At 30.1% G+C, this 20,134-nt stretch overlaps 1 protein-coding gene across 5 annotated transcripts in view; it reads left to right on the top strand.

Annotated features, from left to right (window-relative positions):
- Nucleotides 1–243: 243 nt before the first annotated feature.
- LOC123012087 (zwei Ig domain protein zig-8-like) overlaps nucleotides 244–20,134 on the top strand; it is a 66,189-nt gene continuing 46,298 nt past the window's right edge. For 2 of the 5 annotated variants that reach the window (XM_044409878.1, XM_044409874.1), the window contains exons 1-2: nucleotides 251–429; nucleotides 12,701–13,132. In XM_044409878.1, the coding sequence (XP_044265813.1) occupies nucleotides 13,060–13,132 (73 nt within the window). In that variant the 5' untranslated portion in view covers nucleotides 251–429; nucleotides 12,701–13,059. Of the gene's footprint in view, nucleotides 430–12,700; nucleotides 13,133–20,134 lie in introns of all 5 variants that reach the window. The other 3 variants (XM_044409875.1, XM_044409876.1, XM_044409877.1) reach the window with 3 other exon arrangements.

Genomic DNA, 20,134 nt, shown 5'->3' with positions numbered 1-20,134 from the left:
TTTATTAAAATTTTACAATACTTTTTTCAAGCTACATTATTGAGTTTGGAATAAAAATTGCTCTGAGTCTGAGTCACCGGGAAATTAGTGCACTTTCAATGTAACATTTCCGAAAAGCGTCCTTAGATTTGCACTAGGAGACAAAGCTCCGGAGGCAAAAGCTCATCTAGTTCTGGCCTTTACCGCGCATCGCTGGGGCGCTTTAAGCGTTGAGGCTGGGCCGTTCCAGTACCTCGTGGACCACCGTATCGTTCATGTAGAAAAAGCTCGGAGTGTTTTGCGTAACGGTACGAAATTTATTTCAGTGAGCGGAGCTTTGCAAATTTTCTGTGTCTTGTGAAAACAATGTGGACAAACTTTCATAAAAGTAAAGTAGTGCAATGTCAGCTTTAAAGTCAGAGCTTTAAAAAACCTGACAACTATTCAAAGGTTTCAATTAATTTTTTCTTGATTGGTTTTGTTGAGATCTAAAACCTTCTCACTTTTGATTAGAGCAATTTAATTTTGAGATTTCTTTATTTAAGAGTTTCAATAATTACAATTTATTTTTAAATTGTGGCTAGAAAGTAAACTTGATGCACGTCGTCGCTTATATCTTTATTACTTTGTAAGAGACATTTTTTTTTACTAAATGGCGGCCATTTTGAATTTTCGCATTTCAACTTATTAAACTGTGCGTAATGAAACCGATTTTGTTCTCAAAAACGTACAGTTTTTGCGATCATCGAGAGCGAAATATATATTATTCATGATCTTTTTTGTTCCAAATTATTATTGCGGAAACCAAAAACATACCGAACACAATGGCATTTTTTTGGCAACAAACAATAATGAAAATTTTAATTTGATGCATTATTGGGAATTGGTAAATTTAAGCCGAAAAACCTGTGTTACGTATTCCAGAAAGTTTTCTAAGGCTGGAGCTAAAAATAAGCTTTTCTTTTCTTTTCCTAATTGACCAGAAGAAAAATAACTTTCAATTGCTAATTTATGCAAAGACTCACGGTTTTAATTTCAGAAATGGTTTTTATTTACTTTTGTTTGTTTCGCTTTGATTTGATAAGTTTTGCAAATATCTTGGAGAAACTTAATCAAAACACTTAATTATTCAAGTGTATTTATTCTAATTAATACACAATTTTAAAATGAAAATTTACTCCTAATAGTATTCCTATACTTATTTTTGTTGGTCATTTATTTACTCTTGTGTGATTAATAAAAGATACAAGAAATTTATTCTTGTTTGTTATGGTTGTAAAACACGCATCACTTACAAAAATTATAATTCATTTTAAGTGCACAATTATTGGAAAATTTTATCTTAATAATACTGATAGTTCTGAATCTAGTAAATGGTTCGATGATTGTTGTTGTGTTCTAAATACCTACATCACAAACATAACAAAACTTTTACAACTTATTAATGCCCTTTTTAGTAGATTTATGTACAAAATCGACACTAAGAATTTATGGTTTAATACAGTCAAATTGTGTGTTTCTAATTTTAATAATATTAATTTTTTAACATTTTTTATCTAAGAAAGATATTTGTCGGTCGTATAATTTGTTCTGTTTGTACCTCTGAATTATTGTGAGCTAAATTCGCCGCCACTGCAAGTTGTTATTGTGTGAAACAAAAGCAAAAACATGTAACACAGATAAATTTAAATCTAATAAATACAAAACCAATCGATTTGAAACTAATAATTTGTGTTTATTTTATCCGGCAATATTACTGTAAATTATAATATTTCAGTAGACATTTGGCAGGAATTCCACCAATAAGCTAGCTTAAAAGGCGTTTTTAAATTCAAATAAAAATTGTTTTCACTAAAATTCCACACGATAAATAAACCATACGTCCAATCGGGAATGTTCTATTCGACGCCGGCTATCAATTTCCATGAAAAGAATTGGCAGTTTGGAAATGAAAATACTTGAAATGTATTCGTCTTTTCCCTAAATTTCAAAAAGATAATTACCCGAGAAAAGCTGAAATGGCATTTGATAAATTTGAACAAACACGATAAATCACCAGATTTTCTCTTCGATTTCATATTCCAAGTCCACAATAATGCCATTAATTTTTTTCAGAGATGTAACAAAAATCTCGAGACTGCTTAATTCCTGTCACGTGATAACTTTGCTATGCTAACTGAATTAAGTAATTTTATATTTTTTCTAATTATAGGAAAGATTTTAAAGAACAAATAAAAATTTGTCTTTAAGCGAAATGTACTCAAAAGTCACTCCAATATGGATTACTTTTTTTTTTAAAGCATTGAGTTCAAAGACTATCTATTGACTGAAATAAAAGTTACCAAATTTGTCACAAACAGAATCATCGATTTGAATAGACTGAAACTGGAGTTTCTCGTCCTGACCTTTCACACAGATTAGGATTTCTCTTATACACAAACATCAATCGAAACATCTTCATTAATCCGCATTGAACTCTGTGGCGTAGCTTGTTTTAATGTGGACAATGGACATAGAGTTTTGTTTTGGAAAGCGGGTGTTTTATTAGGAATCATACGAAAAAATACTCTTATTAAACTAGGTACATAATTATGTACGAGTATATTTTATTATAAAAATCAAGACTTATACAGGCTGACTTTTGTAAGCTCTACATTAGAAACTTTTTAACTACCATTGTAGTTACGGTTTTAAAATTATGTACTCGACCACAATCGATCATTTTTAATTCAACTAAATTATTTTGAGAAAGGCTAAACTTTTGAAACTACAAAATTTTAAAAGGCAAAACGTATTTAGCAGCCTCTATACATTGTTTATTAAATACTCTCATACAGTAGAGATCTGATGCCACAAAAGATAATATTTGTGTTGTTATGTGGGCGTAAAAATGTTGTATTAAATATATCACAGACCTTTTCAAACCGCAATTAGCTTAATGTTGAAATTGTAATTAATTAGTGATATGCGTACGTGTTAAATCAATTTAATTTTTATTACGACCAAAGCTGAAGCTGATAATCGGATAAAATTCAAGTATCTTGTAATCAATAATTCAATGTCCAGTTTGGTATCGTTCTACAATATACCATACTGAAGAGAAGCACAGAGCGAATTACAAATTTCCTCGATAATTTAGAATTCCGTTTAATTCGTACAAGCAGAAAAAAATCTTTCTAACTGTAATACGAAAACAAAGCCGTGTTTATCTTGACTCTAATTCCTCTTTCTATCTTTATGGACATATTCAAGATCGCATTTTTATGCCACCAATAAAAAAGTATTCGGATTTATGCTTTTTTGGCATTTTCGCGGATACAAAAGTTATAGCCGAAGAATGGAATTACTTATTCCGTAATCCATCTGTGAATTAAAATTTATGGACTAAGAAAATGCTTCAGTACATATTAACAGAGAAATTTATGATAATCTTAACCCTATTGTGGAGAAATCGATAATCATTACTATTCAAAAAATTCTCTTTTATATTTTTATTCCAAGAAAATTAACTTTTGTCTCATTAAAAACTTGTCGCTGAAATTTAAGCTCGACTTGTAATTATGTTTTAATTAACCTTTTGGGGTTAAAAGTGGCCAAGTCAATTTCTTAATACATTTAAACCGGCGATTAAATCATAAAATTTAGTTAGGAAGAAAAACGCAAAAACTCTATTTGCTTTAAAAAATTAATCTCAATTAAAGCCACCAATAGTCGTAAATTATTGATTATCATCAACGGAATATAGATAAATACTAATGCAGATATATACTTGAAATGAATTATATGTATATGCAAATGCCGACAGTAGTACATTGTTGAAGTGTTAATTAATAAATCTCCTGCTGCAACTTATGATTACTGAAATAAATTTGCAGTAAATTTTAGCCGCTTGATAATTAAATTTAATCAAAAATAAAGTTCAAACAAGTTGTTTGCAACAGCAGAAACAAAACCGGTTTCGAATTTGTATTATTTGTGAAAATCTTACAATTTCGCATTTAAAGCTCATTAGTTCTGACAATGTTGCTTCTGGAAGCTCTAAAATAGTCAGCAGGTTTTGTACAATAAAAAGTACACATTTGAAGATTCAGTAATTATTTACTTCTAAATATAACCCGAAACCAGTTCAGCATTGAAGGAAATCGATGCTTCAAATTGTCCACTTAACTGAAGAAAAAGATTAATATACTGAAACAAATGTGCCAAAAATTGGCAAAACTTTTCCTTAGTGTTGCAGTTTTACTAAAGAAATATACAGGCTGCGCCAGAACTCGCGACCCAGAGAAAAATGCCATATAAGGTAAGATACCAGGAACATGGAAAAAATGTTAAAAAGAATTATCTATAAAAATTTCGAAGTTATGAAGGTTTAAAGTCTGCACTTTGACTCTATTTATTTCTGTTGGAAAAATAATTTTCCAAGTTTTTTTGCTGTAGGCTATTAAAAGAGGAAACAAGGAAGCTGTATCTTAAATTGTAAAAGTGTTTTATGTTATTTCTGGCTTTTATTGGCAAAACTTTTGTCCCTTTTCTAAATAATTGTAAAAAAATACATACAAGATCATCAGTATCCTTAAATAGATGTCAAAAAATATATGTCAAATTTTTATTTTTTTCATGTTCCTGGTGCCTTACTTGAAAATTTTCTCTGGGGCGCGAGTTCTGGCGCAGCCTGTATATTTTAAACACAGTTGAGGTTTTGAGTGTATATACTGTATATACTGTAATTGTAAAATGTAACTATAAAGTTACATTACACCTATTATTACAAGTTATAATCATTCAGTCTATTTTTTTCTAACAACTAACTTATTTTATTGTATTGATCAAAATTTGTTTACTCGCATAAGTTAAAAATTTTAGAAAATAAAACAAAACAAAAATAGACCAAACAACTTTGCACAAATGCACAAATTATATTTTTTCAACTAACTGAAAAGTATTGCAACTCTTTTGTTAGTTAAGTGATGCTTAATGAGCTCAACAATAATCAAAACGTTTGTTACGCTTTCAATCTTGAATGTTTTGGTTATTATTGATTTTTTAAGAAATTTTCAGTTCTTATAATTTCTACTAGTTAAATTCAAAACAAATTATATTTATGGATATTTTATAAATTTTTGACAACTTAGAAATATTTAAATAGATTTATGATATGTCGAGCAAATTGTAAACTTTGTGTAAGCTCTGATGCAACAAGTACCTACCTGTCATAACCACCACACACCTACCACGTTATTAATATAGATAAGGGCCTAACTTTATCAAATTATAAATCCCTTTTTAAACCTTTTCGACACATAATAATTCATTAGTAGGGTCGATTTAATTATTCCTACATGAAAAAATCATTACTTTAAATCATTGGAGCTTATTTAAACATCAGAAATATTTCTCCCAAACACAATATGTGCAAACTTAATTAAATTAAAAGCTTGTTTGCAAGTTTATCACCATTTAAATAAACTTATTCATCTATAAGTAATATAGCAACTTAGTTAAAAACTTAGATTATCTTCTCAGAGACGTAATTAAATTAAAGTTATAGTCACTTTGCCACTGTTGTTTCATATTTGATCAAACTCGGTGCGATAGGCCTTAAGGTAGCAACTTTTAAATACTCGAATGTTATTCGAGTGTTATAATTTCCGAGCTAACAACAGTAACACCACTCCGATAAGTACGACTGGAGTGCGGCATTATGTTAATGTGTGCAAAACTAACTAAAGCGAACGCTTTCGTGTAATCATAGTTTCCAAGTCCCATCTGGTTCCCAGTAAAACGGGACTTACGCCAATCTATTTAACTTTATTGGCGAAAAATTTATATTGCGACGTCTTTATTTACGACCTTGGCAACATGCTTTCGGTACGATAAATATTACGGCAATTTCGACTAACAGCTCGTTTTGGCTTGAATGTTGTGCTTAGAAGTGACGCTTCTCGAAGTTCATCTCATCGCGTCGGTTTAGTTGCACAACGGAGATGATGAGAGAGGTTGTTTTGTGTTTTTGGGTCCAGTGTACACTTGATCGTGCAGCTTTTGCGAATGAAATTTTAGTAGACTTTTCGGTAGGTACACTGAGAGAAATTGTTTGTAAAAGAAAAGAAGTTGGGCGAAAGCTTTGTTTAGTTTACTACAGTAAAATACAAATGAATTTAAAATTTATGTAAGTTCGAGAGAGACAGTCAAAGTTTGTTTCAAGTATCTAGTTTTAAAAGGTTTTTTTAGATTATGTCAACAGTTCTCAATTCAACAACAAGAGTTTGTATTATTCAAATACGCTGTGCTAATACGATATTCATAATGTATTGTTTTGTTTTAAACCTTTAAAGCTAATAAAAATGCGAGTATAATTTTTTACATTTTGGAAAATTATTATCACAACAAAAAATATTACATGTATTAAATTACTGGCTTGTTGTGTTTTTAATAAATAATCATGTATTTTAAATAAATTATTTATAACATTAAATAAGTTTTAACAGTGATATCAAATCTCATTTTTAAATAATATTTTACAATCTGCTTTAAAAATGTAATAAACAAAACTATAAAAATATGGTATGGAAACGTAAATATTTGAGAAAAATCAACCTCAAGTTTGAACTTGAGAATCAGTTTGAACTGATTGAAACTTTAATATTGACATACAATTACCTTTGAATAAGTCAAGATAACGGATTATTATTAAATTTTACAAATATTTGTTTTTTGAAAGTAAAGTTCGTTAAAGAGAGTCCATGATTTAGTTTTTCTAATACACTAAAAATATAGGTAAATTCTTTCAGTTGTAAACATTTTAGCCAAAGAATCGAAATTGATGTTTTCGTATGGTGTAGATGACACGATTGTGACGGAATGTTAGTAGCAGATTGTAAATAATACTGTAAGCTTTTGCATTTTGTAGAAAACAGTCTTTTCTTACTTCCCTGTACAGGGTCCCAATAAAGAAGAAAGTGAGGTTATGTTATGTCACTTCTTGCATAAATATGTTCAGATTAGAAAAAAAAATTGTTACTTCCGTGTCCTCGTCGGCGAATTTATGTTGTGTTTGAAAGTACACAATTCCTACTTCTATTATTAAAGTTTTACTTCGACATTAGGGACAACGAAACGTAAAAAGAACCTAGGTATAAATTTTTCATCACAATATTCACAATATAAGGCGCATAGAAGGCATCCACATGGCATTTTCTTTAAAAATTGGAATTGTTTTATGGATATGAATGCAAAGTTGAATTAATTTCGCTACATTCTAGAATTAATCTAAAGTCTACGGTGATTGGCTTCTCACATTAGTATGATGGCCGACCACAAATAGACCAATCACATTATTGTATTAATTTTTAGAATGAATCCAGAAATCTAAAGTGATTGGTTTTTACATTATTGTAATGGCCGATCTTACGTGGTCCAATCACAATGCTTACAACTTTTACGAGCACAACAATCCATTCTTAATATTTTTATTTAAGTAGTGTCGTATTTGTTAGCAAATAACTGAAAAACTATTTGGGCTACAAAACAACGCAAAAAGAATAAACTTTAATTTTGTACAAACAATCTTTTCGTAATACGCACCGTTTTTGAAATATACAAAAAATGCATAAAACGGCAGAACTCGCGCCCCAGAGAAAAATTTTAAGTAAAATAGGATACCAGGAGCATGGAAAAAATGTTTAAAAAATTCTATCTGTCAAACAATTTTGACATTTATTTTTTGACATTTGACATTTTTTCATATCTATTTAATGATACTGATGTACTTGTATATGTTTTTTTATAATTATTTAGTAAATATATAAAACTTTTACCAATAAAAGCCACAAATAACATTAAACAGAGACACAATTCAGCTTACAGCTTCCTTGTTTCCTCTTTTAATAGTTTGTAGCAAAAAAAACTTGGAAAAGTATTTTTTCAACAGAAATAAGTAGAGTCAAAGTGCAAAATTTAAACTCTCATAACTTCGAAATTTTAATAGATAGAATTTTTTTAACATTTTTTCCATGTTCCTGGTATCTTACCTTACATAGCATTTTACTCTGGGGAGCGAGTTCTGGCGCATCCTGTATAGGTAATAGAAATCACATCTACCTATACAGGCTGCGCCTATGAAAATTTCGAAGTTATGAGAGTTTAAATTATGCACTTTGACTCTATTTATTTCTGTAAGAAAAATAATTTTCCAAATTTTTTTGGTACAGGCTTTTAGAAGAGGAAACAAGGAAGCTGTATCCTAAATTGTAACTCTGTATAAGCTTATATGTGGCTTTTACTGGCAAAATTTTTGTACTTTTATTAAATAATCGTAAAAAACATATACAAGATCATCAATATCATTAAATAGGCATAAAAAAATGTCAAATGTCAAAAAATAAATGTCAAAATTTTTTGAAAGACAAAATATTTTAAACATTTTTTTCATGTTCATGTTCATGTGGTATCTTATCTTACTTGAAATTTTTCTCTGAGGCGCGAGTTCTAGCGCAACCTATATTTTACCAGTTTTGTGACTGCTTTGAAATGATATTATAAAATAAAACAACTAGAATATTAAGTTTTTAAGCAATTGTGTGTGTTTGTTTTATTTTATTTTATTTTCCAGAAAACAAATTTTCTGTAGTTTTATTTTAAAATCACTTGGCGTTTTAAGACGAATTGTAGAATTCTAAAAATGACAAATAAATAAACATTGGTTAATGTTTTTAACTTTAAGAATTTTTTTTGTTGGCGGGATATGTTTGGTTTTGATATTTACAAAATGGAGTTACACACAATTGACTAAAAATAAAAATTTCAGTTTAATTTAGTCTTAATTTTCTGAACGTTGAATGTAAATAAATGGGCAGTTATGGTTGTAATTGTTTGAAACGCAGCCTTTTGGCCGTTAAAAGCTCCATGTACACCGATATAAAACCCACGAATACGACCAAAGATATAATTAAGATAATAGTACTGGCAAGATGAGATTGTGTTGGACATGCGGGCAAAAGCCACGACAGGTGAAACGATCGAAGTACGAGAAAAGCACCAAGATAAAACCTCAAAGAATTGTTTGAACATTTTTTGCGAAATTAGTGCCGCATCTGTGGTAGGAATAAAACGTCGTATTTAAATTCTGACGCCAGATCCTCATCGGCCAGTCCCCCAACACTTTTCAGAAATATTCCTCTCGGGGGGTGTAAGAACGTGCGAAGAATTCTTAGTAAGCTTTTGATATGAACATATATTCTCGACGAGCCTGCCACTCGGGCTAAATTAAACCCAAACCAACAATCCAACCAACATTTTCATATTTTCACTACGGCGATGCATTTCATTACTGCATAAATTGCAAAACAAGTGTGACACAATTTTCGATCAAATTTGCTTGACACACTTCGTAAAATTTGCTCGAATAAAGACTCGGAAAGTTCACACCTGTCTGGTAATTAAAGCATTACGAAACAATTAACTGTGTTCATCAGAGATTAGGTTTTACTCTTTTATCAGCCGGAAAAACACTGGCGGAAAATGCGCGCAAATTTTTTTGACAGCTGAATTAATTGAAATTAGTAGTTCAACAAAGCATGTGGTGCTTTTGATCATGAAGTCAGTATTCTAATTGCTACCACTGACTAAACTAAACACTAACTACGTCGTCTTGTTTATATGAAATAAACGGTGATTAAGCACTTTGACTGTTGATGTATAATACTGAACGTAACGATTATTACGGAACGATTTTATGAAACTTGTGTTTCTTGTTTTATAAGAACTAACTTTTGCTACTTTAACGCCAAAAGTAAAGTTAGAATTGTAATTAAATAATAATAAAAGATAACATCCCGGCGCATCCACCAAATTTACATTTATTCTTTAACCCGACTCTCCCGGCATGGTTTTATTAACTGAGTTATACATTTTGTGATTTTTTTCAAGAAAATAAAACGTAAGCCAGACTTAAACTTTTAGATACGCTATAATACATTATTTGTTTCATTATTATTTTCCTTGAAATTATAACATAATTCTTTTCATACTTTGTCAAATTTGGACATTGTTCTAGAACCATCTTATATTTCTTATAATAATGTAACTTACATTCAAATATGTACAGTATGTTTTTGGACTGAGTTTACAAGAGGAATTTCAATAGAATAACATTTTGTCTAACCTGAAACGAGCAAATTTATAATTAAAACTTTATTATTCTGGTTCAGAAGAAAGTATTTTTTTTATTTTGGATATGTAAATTTTTTTTCTGTTTTTGAAGTTTCACTTCATTGACGGTTTTATGTGTTTGACAACGATGTTACTTTCACAATTAATTAACTAATTAAATTAAAAATCTTGTTAAAAATGACTTGGTTTTTTATCTTAAAGTTGTTTCTTTGAATTGCAATTTATTAAAAGTATGTTTTTTACAAACACTTTTGTTATTTAACTTGCGTAAGCTGATTTGTCAAAGTAGGATCGTTGTCAAACAAATAGAACCGCCAACTTGATGATTCAAAATCAAGAGAAAAAATAAGATTTTGTGTACTTCTATCAAAACGGTTAAAGTGGTTTTTTAACCGCAGTTGAAATGTATACTTCAATTCCTGGGAGTTGAAATGTCTACAGGGGCGGTTCAACCGAGTCAAATATGAAGTCATTAGAAGCATATTACACGATAAAATTACGATTTATTTACCAATAATTACATAAATCTATCTCTACTAAAAAAACTTCGAAACACGCGAAATGACAAAATTATTACCCAATATTTAACCGCTGCCACTATGTTGTAACACCAGTCGCCCAAACACATGGATAACAGGTGTCAAAATCAAAAATAGCAAGATGCCCGTTTAAGCTTAAAAAATAAACAGAATTCAAATTTCCGTTATATTGAAATCCGCTTGTAGATAAAATAGTAAGTATATTTCATTCAGATCATAAGGTCTTTTTGTGTTTCGCATTGTTTCACTCCGCCTTCAATCGCTGAGCTTGGTACATACAAACAGACTTACTTCTATTCTTAATGATATAATCTAACATTATTTTATTATAGATTTCCTTGTTTTGCTAAAGCAAGAAAGGTTTTTCTTTTGTAGTTTTGGCATAAACTTTAAAATTATTTTTCCTCTTGTAAACTTATACTGTAGTTTGTGATATCAGTATTTTTTAAAAACATAAGACATGCAGAAAGAATAAGTGTTAATTTTTAACCAAAACAAAAAAAAAGCAAGTTTGACCAAACAATTGTACTAGAATAAATAATTCACCTGTCAGGGCTTTAATTAGATTTTTATTATTATGATTATGACCAACTACTCAAACGCCGAATTGACTTGTGTACGAGCATCACTTCCAAAATCGATTTTCACTAAATGTTTGAGCAGGGATCATCGAAGATCACCTAATTTGACCCCACATTTTACTTCAACTAGTGCCACTTATTGGGATTTTTTGGAAAATTTGTTTGTCGATCTGGTGGAGGACGTGCCCTTGGCGACACATGTGGTATTTACAAAATGGAGCTTCATCACATTATGTCAGAGTCGTCATTAATTAGTTCTCGAAAGTTGGATTGGTCGCCAAGGTTCAATTGCATGGCCACCGCGGTCACCAGATTTAACTCTGTGATTTTTTTGTGGGGTCACATGAAACAATTAGTGTACACAGCTCAAATTAATACTCTCGCAGGGCTGTGTGTGTGAACTCAAGCTTCCAGAAGGGTACAAGTGTGCATTGCTAACGAAGGACCACATTTCGAGCAATTTTTTATAACAGCAAGTATTGACCCACAAACACTGACACTGATCTACTTCAATGCAGCGATATTTTTTTTGTCCTTACGCTGCTTACGTTCCATAGTTTTTTCTTTAAAACGAATGTAAACATTAAGGTATAGGCGGAGACGAGTTTTCGGCCTTAATTTATTTTAAATTTTAACTCAGACATGACGTGTTTTCGACAAAAGTTGGAAAAAGAGGTTGTTTTTATTTGCTCGCAATCGCGAACACCTGTACATAGTCCTATAAATATAATTTTGCAGCGTAAAACTCAGTGATTAAACCGTAAAAACTTTTAGCATATTTGGTTATGGCATAACATATTTTATTAGTTGCATTTTTTTCCTCTAATTACTGTACTGAAACATTATTAATATTAGAATAAAAATAAACGGAAAATTATTACTTCTTTAAATTAATACTAGTTATAAGTTTTTATTAGATTCTAATAATTAACGTATTAGATATCTAACTAATATTTTCTAAAGCGATAATTTTTTCAATTGTGTTGATTTGTTGTTAACTTTTTATACAGTTTTTTTTTAAATTGCTGTAGTGTTTGTTTGTTTAACAATTGTTTGGTTGTGTTTTTTTTAACTCATTTAAATTACATTTTAATACAAAAATTATTAATTTTGCCCGGCGCCTCCACCATTTTAGCGTAAATTTGTGTAACAAGATAATTACCGTTCTTATCCAATAACAGTCTATTTTTTGCTCTACTTGATAATTTAACTCCGTTTAAATTCGTCCAATTAGACCCTTTGAATTTCCTTCATTAATAACTAAATTGTTTGTTCCTTAGCTAATGTCTCTCAGAATCATGCATCTTTCATCCTACCTTACCACATTCGGAATCCCATCAAATACCCTTCGTGGGTGTCAACACTGGGCGTAATCCACTCCGTCCAGCGGCTTACATTGCACTACATTTACTTTTATATTACTGTCACCAGGCCAGTTGGAATTAATGGCACGTGAAATCGATGAATTTATATCCATGTAGCAAAAACATTAGATGGTTATATGGACTGAATCGAGCGCGTTTTCTGTATTAGTGTCAGTTTGTACGCTACACTGCTCTTACTTCCGTCTAAATTATTATAACGCGTGCACATCGAACGCGCTTGTAAATTTATCAATCGTCGACGATCGACGAAAATGTAATAAAAACAATAAAATAAAGCCGGTGGCATGGAAATGAAACAGATGGTAACAACGGTGCAGACATGAACAAGATCACGTTTCTACGAGATGAAATCCTATACTGCTGCTGTTTCACGTTAAATAAAGGCTAGTTGGGACAACAATCGTCATGGGAATAGAAAAATGGCCACTGTTCTTGTTTATTTTCCTTCTGCACTTTTTCAACTTAGTGGAAGCCCAAGGTAAGTCGTTAAAACAAGAAAATTAAAAAAATATATTTATTTTTGCTATATTTTTTTAAATCTTTTAACAAGTTTTTTAACAAAGAATTATGTGAAATAAGGTTATTTTAAAATGACTGCGGGAAACGCTACCTGATACTTTAGATGTATGCAAATAATTACTTTTCATATTTCTTGAAAAGTGAAGCTTGTAACTGACCCTCGAGCTTGCAAACAGATAAAACAATAGTTCTCGTCGTAAAGGAACCAAATGAAAGCAGTTTAGAACAGTGGCATCAAAAGCTGCAGCAAAGAACTTGGATGTTTAAACAGTTACAAAAACCATCATACACGCTTACAAAATGTCGCAATAAAAGTCTCAAAGCTTTATACTGCGAAAACAATCTACTCTACTTGCCGGGAAATTGAGTACTTTATTTAAAGACAAACTAGCTTGGAATGAAAATCACCGATAATTACAACAGCAATTATTGTTTTACGATATCGTTCGAATTGCAGGTAATAATCGGATTTGTGCACTGTGTTATTTGCTCTTTATGTCCAATAGAGCAGCTTTAGAAACGGTCGCGTGTTTGTCAATATAAAAATAATTGTTTGTGTTAAGTGTTACGTGACCAGATTAGACCGGAAGTGTCAGATGCATACCTATACAGAGTGCGCCAAAACTCGCGCCCCAGAGAAAAATGACATATAAGGTAAGATACCAGGAACATGGAAAAAATGTTAACATTTTTTTATCTAGTTGTAATTCACTCGAAACGATAATCTAACGGATAAATGACAAAGACGACGGATGTTGGGCTTTATGTTTTGCGCAGAGATATACAAGATGTCCGAAAAGTCGCGCACCTCCGTGACACTGTATCATCGGACGATACCCTAGACAACAAAAAAAAATGTTAAAAAAATCTATCAATAAAAATTTCTAAGTTATGAGAGTTTAAAATTTGCACTTTGACTCTATTTATTTCTGTTGGAAAAATAATTTTCCAAGTTTTTACAGGCTATAGGCTATTAAAAGAGGAAGCAAGGAAGCTGTATCCTAAATTGTAACTATGTTCAACGTTATTTGTGGCTTTTATTGGCAAAATTTATGTCTCTTTAATAAATAATTGTCAAAAAACATATACAAGATCATCAGTATCATTAAATGGATATAGAAAATGTCAAATGTCAGAAAATAAATGTCAAATTTTTTTGACAGATAGAATTTTTTAAACATTTTTTTCATGTTTCTGGTATCGTACCTTACTTGAAAATTTTCTCTGGGGTGCGAGTTCTGGCGCACCTGTATAAACACAAGTCATTAATTTCATTTTAATAAAACTAGAAATACAATTATTTAAACATCACTACCTAGTTTGAATTGGAAATTTAGGTATTATTTTTAGACACACGAGTGCTCTTTATGTTTTGCGGCTTTCAAAATGAACAATGATTATTTTGGTACAACTTGATAGCTTTGAAGTGTGATATGAATAGAATTGGAGACATAAAAATGATTGGTGCTACATATGGCTTGTTAATAGACAAATTTTTGTTGGAACATAACAGTATGCTAAAAAAGCAAAAATGTACCAGTATATCATTGCTAAAATTATTATTTGGAAAATAAAAATTCGATGTGAAAAAACGTTAACTATTTTTCTTCATATGTTTATTTTACGAGTAAAATTTAAATAAAAGAGGAAAACGTAATTTTGTAAAACATAGTGTTGATATTTTTCATAAAATCCTTTTTGTCTCTGAGAAGCCTCAAAAGGATTTTCCTAACTTATACTAATTGCTCAAATTCTGGTTATTCTACTGAAAATACTGATTTTAATTTTTTGTTTGCATTAATGTTTTAATTATAAAGGCGTTAAAATCCGCTTCATTTAATAACAATTTCAAGCATCCCTTTGCGTACTTTTTCGCGCACTTGAGTTATTAAAACGACAATAAATTTTTAACTTGACTCTTTCATATAAAACCTTATTCTTCTTTATATAACGAAATTTTATTCAAGCGATAAGCATTTAAGGAAATTCCGGCTTGAAATGCGGATAAAATAAAACTAACATAATTAATTAAATTTTCGGTTTCTCTCAGTCGATGACTTTAAGATGGTTTCTCATATTTCAGCTTTTACAACGTATTATCTTGAGAGAAAGCAAAAAAAAAACTTTAGTTTGAAGTGTAAATTCAAAGCTTTTAGATTTCCTGCCCGTAAATACAAAAAATTAAATAAATTCACACTTTTTCGCCTCGACGTAAAAACACATATTGCAACGGCCACGTGACGTAATATCGCCATTGGACGCCATTTTTCTACGTGATTAAGTCCAGACGACCCTTTATTTTCTCTCTATAAATTCCCATTTTTCGTCGCCATCTTGAATATTGAATGTAAGTGTCTAAGCGGACATTACTAGGTGGGCGTGTTGCCGTCGTTCATCATTTTTTTCCGGACATTTGTTATTTATCATATTAAAATCGCAGGTTATAACCTTGTTAAGGACGAGTTTGATTAATGTACCAATTAAAAATCTCGTTCTGTTTTAATCTAATTATAAGGTTATCGATCATTTATTTATGTTGGGAATTTTCACGAGATAACTAAAAAAAAATGACGCCGGATACGAACAACATACAAATGAGAGGGATGGCTAGGCAGCTATTAGAAGACATAATACATCGCTGAATTCATAATGAACTCTTTTTACAAATCGATAAGATGAATAAATTGAGGATTAAAAAAAAATAAAGATGCAGAAGAGTAATTAGGAAATTATTGATTGTTGGCGGCGAAAGAAAACGGCTTTAATAGAAATTTATTTCAAACAAGAAATCCTAAATTTTCATGTCTTTATAAAAAGAAGGTACTAATAGACTACTAACACTACAAGATATACCTACCTACGTATTTCCAAAGCATTTTGTAGTACACTAACAAAACGCAATTCTAAATAAAAAAAATATGCTATAAGTTTAATTTCACTTTTAAAACACACATTTATCGAAAATACTTAAGTTTTCACGTAACTGTGGTAAAGTTTGTAATATTGAGTTTTCTAAATAACTAAACATTCATAGTTTATTATACAAGACGATAAAGAAATTGTTTATCTACGAGTGAAAAGCTTAAGTTTACGAGTGACGAAGTGACGAGTGGACTTCTTTCACGAGTACATAAATAATCTTTATCGTCGTGTATAATATTTCGTTTTATTTTGTATTCATCTACTAGAATTTCTTGAATTTAGACAATATATAAAAATTACTTTATTATAATTTATTATAAAAGACTATTTTATCTACTGAAATTAGTTGATAAAAGCACTCTTTAACACAGTAGAAAATAAAGTAAATTAAAATATCAAAATAAATTATTAGGAGTGTTTATTAGTAAGTATGTGTAGGCGCATGTAACTAGTACGATATTAATTTTAGTTTTTGGAATTTGGTACGATAATTTAGAGATCTAGAGAGTGCATTTATTTGACAAAGATGCTATAGACGCGAGCAAAAATTTTTGTTTTTAACATTTTACTTCTACTGTTTAATATAACAAAAATTTTATTGAAAAAAACGCGAAACTCATGTCATGAAACATGTATTATTGCATTTAAACCTGCCAAAGACTGTACACGAAAATAAAGCTGTGAGTGAAAATATGTCGAAGCGAGTTTACCGCGCTCACAAAAAAGTCACTGTGAATATAAAGCGCAATAACGATCTTAAAATTTTTAATATAACTTTTCTAATATAAATCCAAACTATTCTAAATTTTTACTCTATTCTGGTGTAAAGGCGAATGTCTCGCTAACATAGAATAGATAATATCACGCACCTGTCAAGCCTCGAATGGCTGTCATTTATATTAGCGATGGACCTCAAATGGCTTTGTAGTATTTTTATGCTTGACGTGGAACAGTTTATATAACTTATTATGTTGTGGCTTGCCTTTTCATCTTGTCTGTCGCACACTATCATTTCTTATTTGTTTTTTTTTCTCGTAATATTACAAACCAGCCGTTTGCAGTCTGACGGTCTTCTTTTCAGTCTGTACTTTGGATTTATTAGACGTCGACGACTCGACAATTACCACAGATGGTGGAGTTTTCATATTTGGAGATGCGACCAATTCATTTCGGCAACCATTTAATTTTTCACTAATTGACGTCTGTTTATATAAACATAAAACGGTTTTTTGTGTTATAAATAGGATCATTTCCATTAATTTCGTTCGAATTTACTTAAGAAGCTTACTTGCTCGTTAAATAAAACAAATGTAAGTGCGCTGTAAAAATAATGTGCGAAATTCAGTTTAGTTTATTACCGAACTGTTTAAAAATTACTCACCATAAAACTAGTTGGAATAATAAAATGATCATAAAGAAAATTTATAGTTAAAAAATCCGAGAAAAAACTGCTCGTAAAAGGTGGATGTAGAGAAACAAGATAAGCAATATGTGGATTTATAATGTAAATATTTCATAAATTCTGTGCAGAAAGCAATAAAACAACGAAATAGAAATGTGAAAGGATACTTAATAAATGATATAAAATGGAATTTTGTATTTACTCAACGAAAAATTAATTAGATTACAAAAAGCGGTCGGATGAAATGTGGATGTAATTAATATATGTAAATTATGAAAATTACTAAAATTTATTAGAAATTGTAAATTGCATTTATTTAGTTGAATTAAAATAAATAATTAAATAACTTGCATTTTCTTATTAAATCAATATTTGTGATGGAAGTGCCAAGATACGAAATTATTTAAAAACAAGATATTTACCAAAACAGATACACATTTTGGGTATGTACATTTAAGTACAAAGACTGTTTAATGTAGCCATATTTTTGCAACAAAACAGCTTCCACATTTGTGTCTAATTGGTAACAAGATTTCTCACTATTCGAGTTAATTAGTTTATTTTTGATTGTATCAAAAATTAAATAGGATGGGTTACTTTAACGGAGGCAAACAACAATTCCAAGTAATTTATTTAAACGTGAACTGTAATTTATCTCTGGTTAGCAGATACCTGCAGTGTTGAGAATTCCTATTTATTGTGTAACAGACGGTTATTTGACAACCATGATTTCCTTTTTAATCAGCGTCATAAAACGAGCTCCAAGAGAATTAATTATGATAATCTTTCAATGACCATCATTAATTTTGCTGACCTTTAACCCTGTTAATACGATGTTTGACCAATATCGGCCAGATCTGAGATCAAATACTCAATAATAAACTTCACGTAACGTCTACAGTATGTCCCCAAATTGAGTTTACAAGAGGAAAAAAATATTTTTGATTTTACGCCAAAACTGCAAAAGAAAAACATTTTTTGCTTTATCTGAAACGAGCAAATCTGAAAATAAAATTTCATTATTCCGATTCAGTCAAAAGAAAAGTATATTTTTCTCTTAATTTTTGACTTAGAATAATATTAATAATAATAAATAAAAACGCGAATGTGATAGGATTTAAAAACAGAGAAAAATTATTACACGTCCAAAATCAAGAGAAAAGTGAACTTTTCTTTCCACTGAGTCAGAATAATGAAGTTTTAATTACAGATTTGCTCGTTTCAGGTGACACAAAAAATGTTTTTCCTTTGCAGTTTTGGCGTTTCAACTCCATCTGGGAACATACTGTATATAAATTTTGAGTGAGTTAAAAAACAATTATATAAGTTTTAGCATTCACACTTGGAACAATCGACAAACTTCGGTAAATGAATTACAAGTGGATTAAGGTTTGTAAAGAAAACGTTAAGTATTTGTAGTCGACGCGAAATTTTCAAGTTTAAATACCGTTGCTTTAATGAAAGTATAGAAACGTTCCAAAGATTGTAATTTAATTGAGGAAAGTTAAGAGGAATAACTTTTGGGCTATTTGAATTTTCCTGACATTTCGAATTTCTTTGTCACAATTTCAATGCGTTTTTATTTTAACGAAATAAACGTGCCATTATTAATTGCTTAGGGAGTGATTGATCGATGAGATGCGCATCAGCACCAGAAAAAAGAAAAGAAAGACCTGAAAGCGATTTTTCTAATCATTAAAGAAAATAAAGAGTCTAACGTTTCAAATATTTTGTTATTTTGATCTTTTTGGTTATTTATATAGTCAGAGTTTTTAGAGGATTCGTAGAATAAAATTTGCATTTAAAATTAGAATTTTACAGAGATATAAAATTAAGAATTTCGTGAGAGAAACTTCACAGTTTGCATAAAGAATTTCAACGATTTAATAACAAGTGTGGATTAAAAACGCCGTTATTTACATTTTTACCTCCTCAAAAATAGTTATTTACATTATAAGAACAGTAGGTATAATTTTACAACGTGTTTTAATAATATTGAAGCTCGAACCGAAGCTTTAGTAAATCTGATCATCGCTGTAAAATAAATAACGCATAAATAATGTATGTACCTTTTTTGCCAAAACTGTGTGCGCGAAACCGCACAAATGTCTTGTGAAAATGTCAAAAATTTGCAATTACAGTTGTTAAGGCCAAAAACTTTTTTACGATTTGCAAAAACTTTCTATTATTTTTTATGGACACGTAAATTCGAATAAAGACAATTACTTAAAACTGGCCAAATTATTAAGCATTTTCCGCGAAAATTTAGCAAGGCCTCAGATTTATGTCTATCGTATAAATCACGACTATACAATAGGGGTGCATTATGTGTAGGTATTCATAGGATAATTATATTGTATCTAAAAGGACGTCGAGATAAATTACGTTGCTTAGGTCATTTGAGAAAATTCAATGAAAACTATGCAAGCCAATTTTTATGCGACCTCATATATTATTGAATTGATATAATACATATTGAAATAATATAATAGTTAATTTTTTTGCTTATATGCTTTTATAAATATACATTTATTTCACAGAAATATTTTGGTTGTCATAAAATAACAGCTACTACGAGTATTTTATAGTTAGTTAACAAATGTTGAAATAATTATAAACCGTAAATTTGATCATATA

This window comes from Tribolium madens, unplaced genomic scaffold, assembly GCF_015345945.1.
Source record: "Tribolium madens isolate multiple individuals breed KSU strain unplaced genomic scaffold, Tmad_KSU_1.1 Scaffold_91;HRSCAF=231;Tcas5.2_LG7, whole genome shotgun sequence".
Lineage (NCBI taxonomy): Eukaryota > Metazoa > Arthropoda > Insecta > Coleoptera > Tenebrionidae > Tribolium > Tribolium madens.
The sequence above is the reverse complement of the archived record's forward strand: the minus strand, read 5'-3'. Positions and strand labels throughout refer to the sequence as shown.